General features: G+C 39.9%; 1 protein-coding gene across 1 annotated transcript in view; it reads left to right on the top strand.

Moving 5' to 3' along the window:
- Nucleotides 1–12,518, top strand: part of LOC126162843 (DNA polymerase alpha catalytic subunit) — a 244,379-nt gene that overhangs the window by 137,540 nt on the left and 94,321 nt on the right. The window contains exon 22 of the mRNA XM_049919607.1: nucleotides 2,291–2,496. Within this exon, the coding sequence (XP_049775564.1) occupies nucleotides 2,291–2,496 (206 nt within the window). The remainder of the gene's footprint in view (nucleotides 1–2,290; nucleotides 2,497–12,518) is intronic.

Here is a 12,518-nt window from a genome sequence, read left to right as displayed (position 1 = left end):
GCAGGAGGAACCCCAACTCTGGTCCAGTCAGAATAGGGGTAACATTCTGTGATTGGTATCCAGAGATTTTTGACACAGTATCAAATAGCAAAACTCATCTACTACATTTAATCTCTCATTTCCTGATCTAATTCCTTCAGCATCGGCTGATATAATTCAGCTACATTCCATTACCATTGTTCTATTTTTGTTGATTTTATAGACTCTTTTTGAGACTTGTTCCATTCCGTTCAACCGAAACTTCCAAGCAGTTTGCTATCTATGACAGAATTATAGCATTGTCGGCAAATCTGTGAGTTTTTATTTCTTCTCCCTGAAGTTCGATTCCATGTCCAAATTTCTCCATGGTTTCCTTTTCTGGTTTATCAATAAACAGATTGAATAACATTGTGGATAGGCTAGAATCCTGTATCACTTCGTTCTCAACTACTCCTTACCTTTCATGACCTTCAATTGTGTTCATCTCTGATACATGAAGAATTTCTAAGAGATTACTACAGTCTACATTGCAAAAATGTTTCTCTAAATCTTTAACTACTATGAACATAGGTTTACCTTTTTTCATTGTGTCTTCTGAGGTGAGGTGTAGAGTCATTGTTACCCGGATTGTCTCCCGGAAGTCGGCTGCTAGCAGTCTTTCATTCATATCGGTCCCCGTCACTATTAAATTTTCATCTTCCCTAATGTACTGATGATATCTTTTATCTCATCATACGTTTTCCCCCGTTATCTCCACCATGTGTAAAGTAGGCATCTGTACTTGTACTAATGTGATGTTTTTATACTTGTTTCTATTTTGGCTGTGACAATGTATTCACTGTGCTGTTTATAGTAGTTTGCTGGCATTCCTAATTTCCTATTAATTTTTTGAACTACTCCTGCGTTACTCCTACCTGATTTTGTGCTGATGGCTCTTTACTCACCTGACCAGAAATATTGTCATCTCCGCCACAACACTTTGCTAATTCTCACCATATCCAGCTTCAGTCTATCCATTTATGTCCCCAAATTCTATAAAGTACATACCCGATTAAGGATCTAACACACCATGCTCCAGTCCAAAAAATGCCGGATTTGTTTCTCCTGGAGACAGTATCCTCTTCACCAAGTCCCAGACTGGGGAGATCTGAATGGGTAACTATCATACCTCCAAAGTATTTTGCAGCGTTAAACCTTGCAGTAGAGCTACATGTCCTCAGAGAGTATAACATCTGTAGTTTTCCTTTGCTTTGTGCTAGTAGTAGTACCAACATAGCGTGATCATGTGGACTAATGTTACAAGGCCAGAACAATCACCCAAACTGTTTCCTCTTTTGAAAACCACACCAATTCCTCTTCAGAAACCATATATTTGTGTTACTTCTCCACTGATACCACTCTGATATTATTTCACCTATATTAATTTCTCAAATAAGCCCTGTAATGAGATTATCTCCCTTATACCCTAGCCCCCACCACTCAATGTTGCCCGTAGTGCACTAGGACATTCCCAAACCATTACTCCTATTTAAATGTTCCTACACCTGTAGCCATTTCTGCTGTAAAACTTACCCTATGCACCCACCCATTCACTTAGTCGTCCCACCACTTGTAAAGCCATGCTGTAGGCCATACAGAATGACTCAAGAAATCTTTGTGCCACATTCTTTTGGAAACTCTCACAATGGGAGCTAGGTCCTCAACACATCTTTTCATATCCTGCACATGTTATTCATTAGCACTCCCATTTTTCAATGGTAGAAGTTTATTATCTACTCAATTAGTCATTATTATTTTAATTTGTACTCCCTCCATCTCTCACTCCTTCATGATCTTCCCCTCTCTGTTATTTTTTTATGTTCTTATTCATTGCACTTGCTATTCTTCTTCCTTTTTAATCCTTCTTTTAATTTTCACCCTTCCCTTCTGCCATCTCAAAACAGCAACTGGCACAATGCTTACCAGTATACGATCTTTGACCTCCTCCTCTCTCTAATGTCTTTTATCTTCATCCTTTCCTCCCCTTGTCCTCAGAAGTGGCGAGCTCCACACCCCCACCCCCTCCCCCAAACCACCCCCAAATCAAAAAAAAAGAGTGCTTTTTCATTTCCAACTGTCTGTGTCCAACTTCTCTTTCTTCTCGGAAAAAGGAATGTATAAGTTCCTTGATAAAGTATTTTTAGTGGTAATATTGAGAATTTCGCTTCCTGAAGGTAAGTTGTGGCCATCTGTTAATTCTAATAGTTTTCTCTGTTGAATTTACCTTTTGACATAAAGAATAACTTTTTTAAAAATTGTGTTTTTAATTCAGATCAAACAAGAAATAAACAAGCTGTATAAGCTTATTGAATTGGATGTGGATGGTGTATTCAAGTACCTCTTGCTTCTGAAAAAGAAAAAGTATGCAGCTGTTACACTAACCCGATTACCAAATGGTGAATTATTGGAGCAACAGGAACATAAAGGTCTTGACATTGTTCGTCGAGATTGGTCACAGTTATCTGCTGCGGTGGGAAGGTAGGAGTTTGCTGTTTTTCTTTGCTTCCATTTTGGAATACCTTGTAATTGTATATACAATGTAGGAAAAGATAGATTAATACTCACTGTAAAAAAGACATGTCAAGTTGCAGACAGGCACAATCAAAAGCTTTTGGCCACAGCCTTCATCAGATGAGACACACACACACACACACACACACACACACACACACACACACACACACACACCTGCCTACTCCAATGTCTTGGGCTGGAATTTTCATTTTTTGTAATTTCTGTTGTTTTATAATTGTATATATTAACATGTCATTGTACAGTGTCTTCTAGAACCTCTGAAAATTTTCACTTAATAGAATCTGGAAGTTATAATAATTCAGTTTCAAGTCTTTCTTGAATTAAGGGTCTCTTGACATACTTAATCTCTTGGAAACATCAAAATCAAATGTGACATTCTCAGACAGTGGTAAATCAAATATTCATATTCATCAAACAAACAAAAATTGTAATGCGATGAAGCCCCACCTTCACACTTTTCAAGGGACTTTAAAATAATGGCTTAAAATGTGGGAAATTTCTTTTTAGTGAGATAAAGGTGTGTGTAGGATTCCCCCTCCCCTTGCATTTTCATAATATATTTGATATATATACATCTAATAAATGTTATCTGAATTCTATAAAACTTTTAGCTATTAATGTAACTGCAACTGGTAAATATCTGGGAAACAGAAACATTTGAGTTATTTTCTTTTATCATAAATGATGTTTTTGGAAAGTCAGCAACTGTGCCATTCATTATTTAACTAATGCAGCATTGCACTGGTTACATAATTTTTGATGCCTAGCATGACACATTTTAGAATTTATTCTCTTTGTCAGGCACAAATAATTACATAAGTATTTTGTCATGGTGTTTGCATGTGTGTCATTCCACCTCTCTTGCACTGTGTAGTCATCTTTTTGAGATTATACGGTTATGTGCCACCTCCATTATGCAGAAGACCATGGATGTGCAAACCACCACTCACATTGTTGGTTTGTTGAACAAAACAAAAAAATATTTGCATACATATTTGCAGTTGACAACAAGAATAAATTTTCGAAACGCGTCTTGCTCAGCATGAAAAAGTGTGTAACTGGTGCAGTGTTTCATTATTAAACCAGAAACATTTGAGCAATGCAAAGAGAGCAAAGCTGACAACTAACACTACAAGTGGCCAAACAGTGAAACACTTGAAATATGCATTTGAGTAACATTAAGGTGTCATGATGATCACAACAATTAAGAATTTGCGCTTGCACAGTAGAAACAAAATGGTTGTGATTGGTCACAATACCTTTATTCAAACAAACCTGGTTACTCCTATCAGCCACCATGCCAGCGTTGGACAGCAGCAGGAGACAAAACTTGATTTGTTCTCACTTTTGTCAATTCAGATACATGGAGTAGAGTGCTCTGGTGACAAGAAACTTACCAATATGATGCCTTTAAACATTACTTGAAGGCCAATGCCATACCAGCATTATTTTATGTCAGTTTAGGTCAGTTTTTTTCTCGGCCATAATTGCTTCCTAAAGCATAGACTGTATGAAAATTATAAAGATGTTAACACAAAACTGGGTGCAGATTAACATTGTGAACATAGTAAATTTGCTGGAAGTGATAAAAAAACGTTGTAAATGGCGGGAAAACATGTATTCTGAGTGGGATTATACTGTATGACAAATGTAAATACAAAACAAGTGTTGCATTTTGATTACTGTTTGATTATGCTGTCAGCAAAAATCACTGGCCACTTCAAGCATCCATCTGGAGTGACCTAAAGTGAAAAAGCCACATTTTTACTATTATTACCCATTACCGTGTACAATTCCTTCTCCTTCCATGAGAGCCGGTTACAGGTCTTTGATTGTTACAATGGTTGAACTAATCCATCTTAACGATCAATTAAAACAAAAAGTTTTTTTTTATGTACATGGAAGGCGACTGATATTTAGTGTTTTTTATTTAAAAAACGGTCTTAGAACTAATGAAGAGTTGAATTCCCATTTTAAAAAATTGATCATAAAATTTGCAATAGGGGTAGGGGCAGACAGTTTGTGTTTTACTTTACATTTTAATAACTTTTTGCTAATTTGGGATAAGAAAAAGGGAATTAATCTTCCTGTATACTCTGGTTAGTACCGAAACACACGTGTGCAGGTCAAACAACACGCGGCCTCTTGGCTGGACAGCTGAGTGTCGTACTATGTCAAAGCGATGGCCGCTGCTTGGTGCTAGAAGTGGTGGTGAAGCCGGCGCGCATTCAAACTTCTGTGTGTGGGCGACAATGTGGCGTCGCTTCCCCATTATGGCACGCCTGTAAACTGTCATGACCTTGTGCTGTTATTCGTCGTTGCAATTCTTTAGTTATTACTACTTTATTACCCATCGGGGTCTTGTGGTATACCATCTTCTATAACAAAATCACATAGTGATGCATACAGGTGGCATTCTACATCTCTCTTGTGATTCTTTCAGTTCTTCTGTGGAATCATCATCTGTTTCCGCAACTCTTAACCTTTCTGCTTAGGCTGTCAGCATTGCTGTGCAGGCGGACAGTCTTATGGCGAACTGTGTAATCATATTCTCACAGTTTTAATGCCCATCTAGTCAAGTGACTAACGGGGCCTTTTAAACTTAACTAAACCAGTGTGGTCTGTGACCACAGTGAACTGACATCCATACAAGTAAAACTTAAAATAATTTACTCCAAACATGAGAGCTAGCAACTCCTTCTTAGTAGTACTGTAAGTAATTTATGCTGAATTCATTTGTCTAGCAGTGTAACCAATTGGTCTTTCCTCACCATTATATTGCGGACTTAAAAAGAGCTCTGACAGCGTAACCTGATGCGACCTTTGAAAGAATAAAAGGTTTTTCAAAATCTTGGTATATTAGTAAATGTGGACTAGTTAAAATTTCTTTAATTTTCCTCACTGCTGCTTCACACTCATCTCTTCATTCAAATACTGCATCTTTCTTTAGTAAGTTGGTTAATAACTTTGCTATTGTAGCATAATCCTGCACAAAACGTTTATAATAGTTGGCTGAACCTAGGAAAGATTGTAATTCTTTGACCTTTCTTGGGGTTGGATAATTGTCCACTGCTTCAGTAGCCAGTGATCTGGCTTAACTCCATCTGAACTAATGATGTGCCCCAAGTACTGAACCTGTGACTGCGCAAAAGAACATTTTTCTAGTTTTAAACTCAAGTGTGCACTTTGCAATCTAGACAATATATTTCTTAATCTTTCAGCAAGCTCTTCCATTGTTTTTGCAAAAATTATGATGTCGAGATACACAAGAAACATAGTAGGCTGTAAACCTCTCAATAACAAGTCGACAAATCTTCGAAAAGTGGCAGGCGCATTCCTTAAACCAAAAGGCATCCGTAAGAATTCATACCATGCAGATGGGACTTCAAAAGCAATTTTAGGTCTATCTTGTGGTGCAATCAGAATCTGATGTATCGAGGGCGCATGTCTAGGGTGGTAAAGTATTTGCAATTTCCTGACTTGTCTAAGGTCTCGTCGATACGTGGCAGAGAATAAGTATCCAGTGTGGTAGCCTTGTTTACCGCTCTCATATCGACACACAGATGACAGTTTTTCTCCCCATTGATTGATTTTTTGGACACGGTTACAATTGTGCTGGCCCAAGGGCTAGCGGAGGGCAGAATTATCCCTGCAGCCAATTGCTGTTGAACTGTATCTTCAACAACAGGTTGTAATTGACGGGGTAAACAGTACAGCTTCTGCACTATTGTTGTAGCGTCTCCTGTGGGAATTTCGTCTTGTATGAGGTCAGTTCCTGGAAAATATTGCCTTTCCTTGAATAGCCCCGCATATTCCTCTGAAACTGGATACAAAAGATTTTGCTCTGACTGGCAAATGTGTCAACTTCTCTTTCAAACGATTTCTTAATGAAAGTGCTAATGGGCAAACCTTTCTCACAGTTAACTGCTTATGTCTCTTCTCTTGACGCTGCTTCTGGTTTGAAACTAATATTTGCATAGCTTCTTTGCCACTGGCTAGTATTCTGCCATAAAATTATCAACTCACAATCGTATTTGAAACTGGTTCCCTTTTACTTCACGTCTACTTAGATCTCTCTTAATGTGGATTTGCAGCCTGTTGAGAAAGTCATTCTGGGCAATTGGTTCAACCAGACAGTCTGATCTCAGCGATACCCAATCTTGACTTCAATCCAGAGAACTTTTTCCATTCCAGCGCCAATTGTTACAGATACGATAGTTTTCAATGCCCATTTTCGCGATTCAGTGGGAGCTTGTGAGGTAGGCCTCACTTTACAGGTTCCTTGTGAATGAGACACATGGTCATTGTCTGGACAGCGGTGTGTATCACTGAACTGAACAGTGCACATCCTAGCTATCAAAGCCTGATAGTGTGTTAGGAAGTCATTCCCCAGGACGATATCAAAATCCCATCTGCATTTCGTCTGTACTTCCATATCAAAGACATAATTTTTCCCTTCAATGTGAAGGTCTGTTGTACAAGTTCCTGCAGGTATAATCATTTCGTCTCCAAGTCCACCTATAATGTGGCGTGTTGGTTTTAGCACAAGCTTGTCATTATTATAAACAAAAAGAACTCTCCAGAATGAGATTTTCACTCTGCAGCGGAGTGTGCGCTGATATGAAACTTCGTGGCAGATTAAAACTGTGTGCCCGACTGAGACTCGAACTTGGGAACTTTGCCTTTCGCGGGCAAGTGCTCTACCATCTGAGCTACCGAAGCACGACTCACGCCCGGTCTCACAGCTTTACTTCTGCCAGTATCTCGTCTCCTACCTTCCAAACTTTACAGAAGGTCTCCTGCGAACCTTGCAGAACTAGCACTCCTGAAAGAAAGGATATTGCGGAGACATGGCTTAGCCACAGCCTGGGGGATGTTTCCAGAATGAGATTTTCACTCTGCAGCGGAGTGTACGCTGATATGAAACTTCCTGGCAGATTTTAATCTGCCAGGAAGTTTTAAAAAGAACTCTATTCTGAGTTCCAGTGTCTACAAGAATTTTGACAATCTTCCCTCTTAGCTTCCCCTCTGAATCTAAATTTGCCACCTCAGTGGATTCTCCCCTTTTTATAGGGTTCATATATTTCATGTGGGGCGAGGGTGAGTGGCAGAACATGCCAATGAGCAGTAATGCCTGTTATCTGGCACTGACAGGCAGCTGCAGAAACGAACCCATGTCTTAGTGGTTGCAGGAAAATATTGCAAATGGTTCTTTGAAAAGCGTTATTTTCAAAAGAAATTTCTTTTTACACAAGATAAATTGTTACATGTGAGAATTTGCAATTAATTTCTTAAATCATAAATTTTACTCTCATTTAAAAATTAACACTTTGAGTACCAGCCACTTCAAATAATTTTGTGCCTAGAAGACCAGACATTAATGTCATTGTTTAAAATTTTACCGGTACATTTGTGTGATGTATCTTAAAGTGTAACACATGCTATAAAGACCAATGTTATATGTGAAAGCTCAGCTTTTCTTGTAGGTACACTATGTACACTAATTCAAACTATTAACTTTTCTGCCGGCCAGAGTCGCCGAGTGGTTTTAGGCACTTCAGTCTGGCACGGCACGACCGCTACAGTTAGCAGGTTCGAATCCTGCCTCGGGCATGGATGTGTGTGATGTCCTTAGGTTATTTAGGTTTAAGTAGTTCTAAGTTCTAGGTGGCTGATGACTTCAGATGTTAAATCCCACAGTGCTCAGAGCCATTTTTTTATTAACTTTTCCTATTTGTGTGTTCATGCTGGTTAACTGCTGTTGTTATTGGCATGACTACGTGACCTGTCTCATGCTCTGAATACCTGCTGTCATTGGCTGGTGAGATCACACGACATGAGCTAAGATTGGCTTACAAAATTGCGTTGAAATCTCTATTTCAAGGCTTCAGAAACTAACGTGCTGTGTTTAGTGGAATTGAAATTTATACCTTCGCAATGAAAATATGCCATGTATCGTAATATAAAAATATGCAATGTACGTGTTGCTGCATATCAAAGATTTTTCCAAAATGCTTTTCTTTCTTTTTTTTATTTTGTGTGTATTTTCACCGTGGAAGAAGTGTATTTTAATATGGGAAAAAGTGCGTTTTTAACGAGGAAGAATCCAGGATTTTTTTGATTTTCTTGTCCACGTATACACCCTGTATATTCTTAGACATCAGAAGGTGTACAATACTAGTTGAAGACACTGTATTCTTGCACAGCTGCATCAGTGGGGCTTTAATGGGTTCCTCCCCATCTTCATACCGTCTTTCCTGTGTACAGTTTTTTCAGACCCAAGTTGGTGGCTCACTGTAAGATCATTTTAAGTGGGAGAATGGTGTCCCTCAAGGCATTGTTTTAAGTGTTGCCCAATTTACCATAGCCCTAAACAGTATCAGATCTATGGTAAGGAATCCTTACAGTGCTCCTCATTTGTGGATGATACTGCTATTCTGTGTTCCTCCTCCAGTGTTGCAACAGTAAGCAATCAGTTGCAATTCAGTAAGCAGTCAGTTGCAACTTACAGAGGAGTGGGCTGCAAAGAAAGGTTTTCAATTTTCTGCGGATAAGTGTGTGTGTGTGTGTGTGTGTGTGTGTTTTAATCATTCTCGTCATGTTTTTAATTTATCTGCCTTGCATATGGAGGACTCTGTGCTACATTTTAAAGACTCACTGGGGTTTCTGGGCCTCATTTTTGACTCGAAATTGCCATGGTTGCCACACCTGAGAGACCTGAAAGCCAGAACCCTGAAGGCACTGAATCTCGTAAAGTGCCTTAGCCACAGGTCTTGGGGAGCAGGTAGAGCATGTCTCCTCCAGTTTTATGGGACTTTCGTGCATTCGCAGCTGGGTTATTTGTGCACAGTGTATGGATCAGCGAGGCCTACTTATCTGAAGATAATTGACGCTGTTCACCATGAGGGGATTTGACTGGCCACGGGTCCAGGACCAGTCCCATACCCAGCCTCTGTGCTGAGGCTGGGGAACTGCCATTTACCATCTGGTGGCAGCTCCTTGTGGTGCATCAGGCATGAAAGATCCTTGCAGCTCCAACTTCACCCGCACACGATACTGTTGCTCTTCCACCTCTGGAATGCCTTTTCTTCAACCATCCACGAGCAACAATGCTGTTTGAGATCCGCGTACAAAACCCAAATCCAGGGTCTGCCACCCTGGTCACTGCAGAGACCCAGCGTCATTTTAGATTTAGTGCAGTACAGGAGAGATTGCACTCCTGCTTCTGTTTTTAATTCAATATTTACAGATATTTTATATGGGCACTGCAATTATGTAGCTGTCTTTATGGATTGGTCTAAGCAGGGACTCTGGTGATTGCTCTGTCATTTTCCTGGATCGTGTCCTAAAGGCCCAACTGCCTTGAGAATTTACTATCTTCGACACACAGTTATATATGTTCTTCCGGTGCTAAATTTCTTGTCTGTTCAGATTCTTTGAGCACCCTTTATTCTCTCCAACGTTTGTACCCAGCAGCTAGTCATCCAGAATATCCAGGATGTCCTTCTCCAACTAAAACAACTGAGGAAGGAGATGTATTTCTGCTGGGTACCTGGGAACATGGAAATTGCGGGGAATGAAAGGGCGGACCACGCAACCAAGGAGGCATGTCATCATACTCAGGTATTTCAGTATGCCATCCCCTGCGTGCTATCGTCTCGCTGTTGAGGTGCATCGATGGGAAAAAGAGTGGCTGGAAGTGACTGACAACAAACTCCATGTCGTAAAGCCCACAACTTGCCTGTGGCGTACTTCCTTCCAGCCATGTCGACGGGACGAGGTCTTTCTTACGTGTCTTCACATGGGCCACAGCCCCATGACACACTGATTATTATTCTGGCAAAAGGACCCTCCAATGTGTGATGCTTGTGACATACAGATCACTGTGTGCCACATTTTATTGGACTGCGTTTATTTGCCAACCAGCGGACTGTGGCGGATTTGCTGACAGATTTGCCCTGTGTTTTAAGCAGTGTTTAAACGAATGTAGTTCAAGTTTTAAAGGTTTGTGAATTGTCCAACATTTTTAACAAGATTTTAGGGAGATGTTTTTAACTTGTCTATAGGGTGACTGGCTCATTCCAGTTTTTTGTAAGTGGTCAGCCAGTCACATTTCCCTGTGCGTTTCTTTTGGCTCTCCTGTGTTTTGGTTTCTCCATGTTTTAGTTTCATGTATAGCTGCTTTCTCTCGTAACTGGTTTTAGTGCATGAGAACTAGTGACTGTGTGGTCATTTCAAATGCATGAGTTTCCAACAATTTTAGTTTCTCTGCACATTCGTTTGTTTTGATGTGTGTCCCCCCTGCTGATGACCTTGACGTTGGGTTGCCATAAGATCCAAAAAAAAAAAAAAAAACCACACACACACACACACACACACACACACACACACACACACACACACTCACTCACTCTCTGTAGTGGACTGACAAGACAGCCAGTCCACAGTGACAGGTAACCGAAAGGCACACGTACACACACGCCGGCTGGCGTGAGTTCTGGAACAGGATACGTATGAATGCACTAAAGAAAAGTACGTATTGTCTGTTTACTTAACTTTAATTCATCCTTGTGGTACATCGCTATTGACGATACAAGTGAGACTCTCTCCAGATATGGTTAATGGCGCCTTGCTAGGTTGTAGTCATGGACTTAGCTGAAGGCTATTCTAACTGTCTCTCGGCAAATGAGAGAAAGGCTTCGTCAGTGTAGTCGCTAGCAAAGTCGTTGTACAACTGGGGAGAGTGCTAGTCCGCCTCTCTAGACCTGCCATGTGGTGGCGCTAGGTCTGAAATTGCTGACAGTGGCGACACGCGGGTCCGACATGTACTAATGGACCGCAGCCGATTTAAAGCTACCACCTAGCAAGTGTGGTGTCTGGCGGTGACACCACACACACACACACACACACACACACACACACACACACACACACACACACACACACTTAAATTGTTAATTATCTTCAAACTCGAAATTAAAACATTCTTGAAAGTCTTGCAACCCCTGGGACCTATATCTAGACAGCATCAATGTCAATAACAGGTAAAACTTGTCATGATCCTCGATTCCTGGAATGGATGAGCTGTCTATATACATATTTCAGTTTTTACGGAACCCTCAGTGTGTGAGTCTTACTCGCACCTGGCGTATTTTTTAGTTGATTTGTCACTGTGGTAATGTTGTCCACCACTGTATTGAGCATGGCATCCAGTATAACCCTTGCAGAAATGGAATGTATTGAACTTATACCTTGTCGAATGTGTGTGAGAGCAGTTTTCCTTGACTGTTGGCATACAGTAGAAGTCCTTTAGTGCATACTTATCTCGGAAAGTGAAGTTCTGAAATGTTTTGTCAATGTTTTTTTGTTTGAATATGTTGGTTGTATTACCACAATCAGAACCTAGTATTGAAAATTTATTTGATTTCAAAGTGTGGGTATGCTAAGAAGAGCATCTGATCGTATTACGCTTATGTTGTCTTTGAGTTAATGAGGTGAAAAAAGGTTTTATTGGTCTGCTAATCCTAATTCCTTACGTATTCTAGTCGTATTACTGTAACCTGTTATCAACAGATATTACTGTAACCTGTTATCAACAGATGACGATCGCTGATTCCAAATGGTGATTGCTTACCAGAATGAAAGTAGCCTGTTGAGACTAATGTTACAACTTAATGTGTATGAAAACATACATATCAGAGGATTTTAAAGTGTTATTAACTTGAGGTTTTTGGATAGCTGTTCATAATGTTATTAGATTGATCTCTGAACTCAGCAGACCAAAAATAATTTAAAATTGTTTTTCTACAGTTTAATGTAATAAAATGTCAGCGAGGTGTGTGGACTGTCTTCTTTTCAAGATTTGCAGTTATGCAAAAATAGGTGCCTCCTTCCCACAGAGCCTCCAAAAGTGTAAAATTAGATCTTTCTGATCTCATACAAAACAGTTTAAGCTACTACAGATT

Source organism: Schistocerca cancellata, chromosome 2 (genome assembly GCF_023864275.1).
Source record: "Schistocerca cancellata isolate TAMUIC-IGC-003103 chromosome 2, iqSchCanc2.1, whole genome shotgun sequence".
Taxonomy (NCBI): Eukaryota; Metazoa; Arthropoda; class Insecta; order Orthoptera; family Acrididae; genus Schistocerca; species Schistocerca cancellata.
This window is presented reverse-complemented; position numbering and strand designations above follow the sequence as displayed.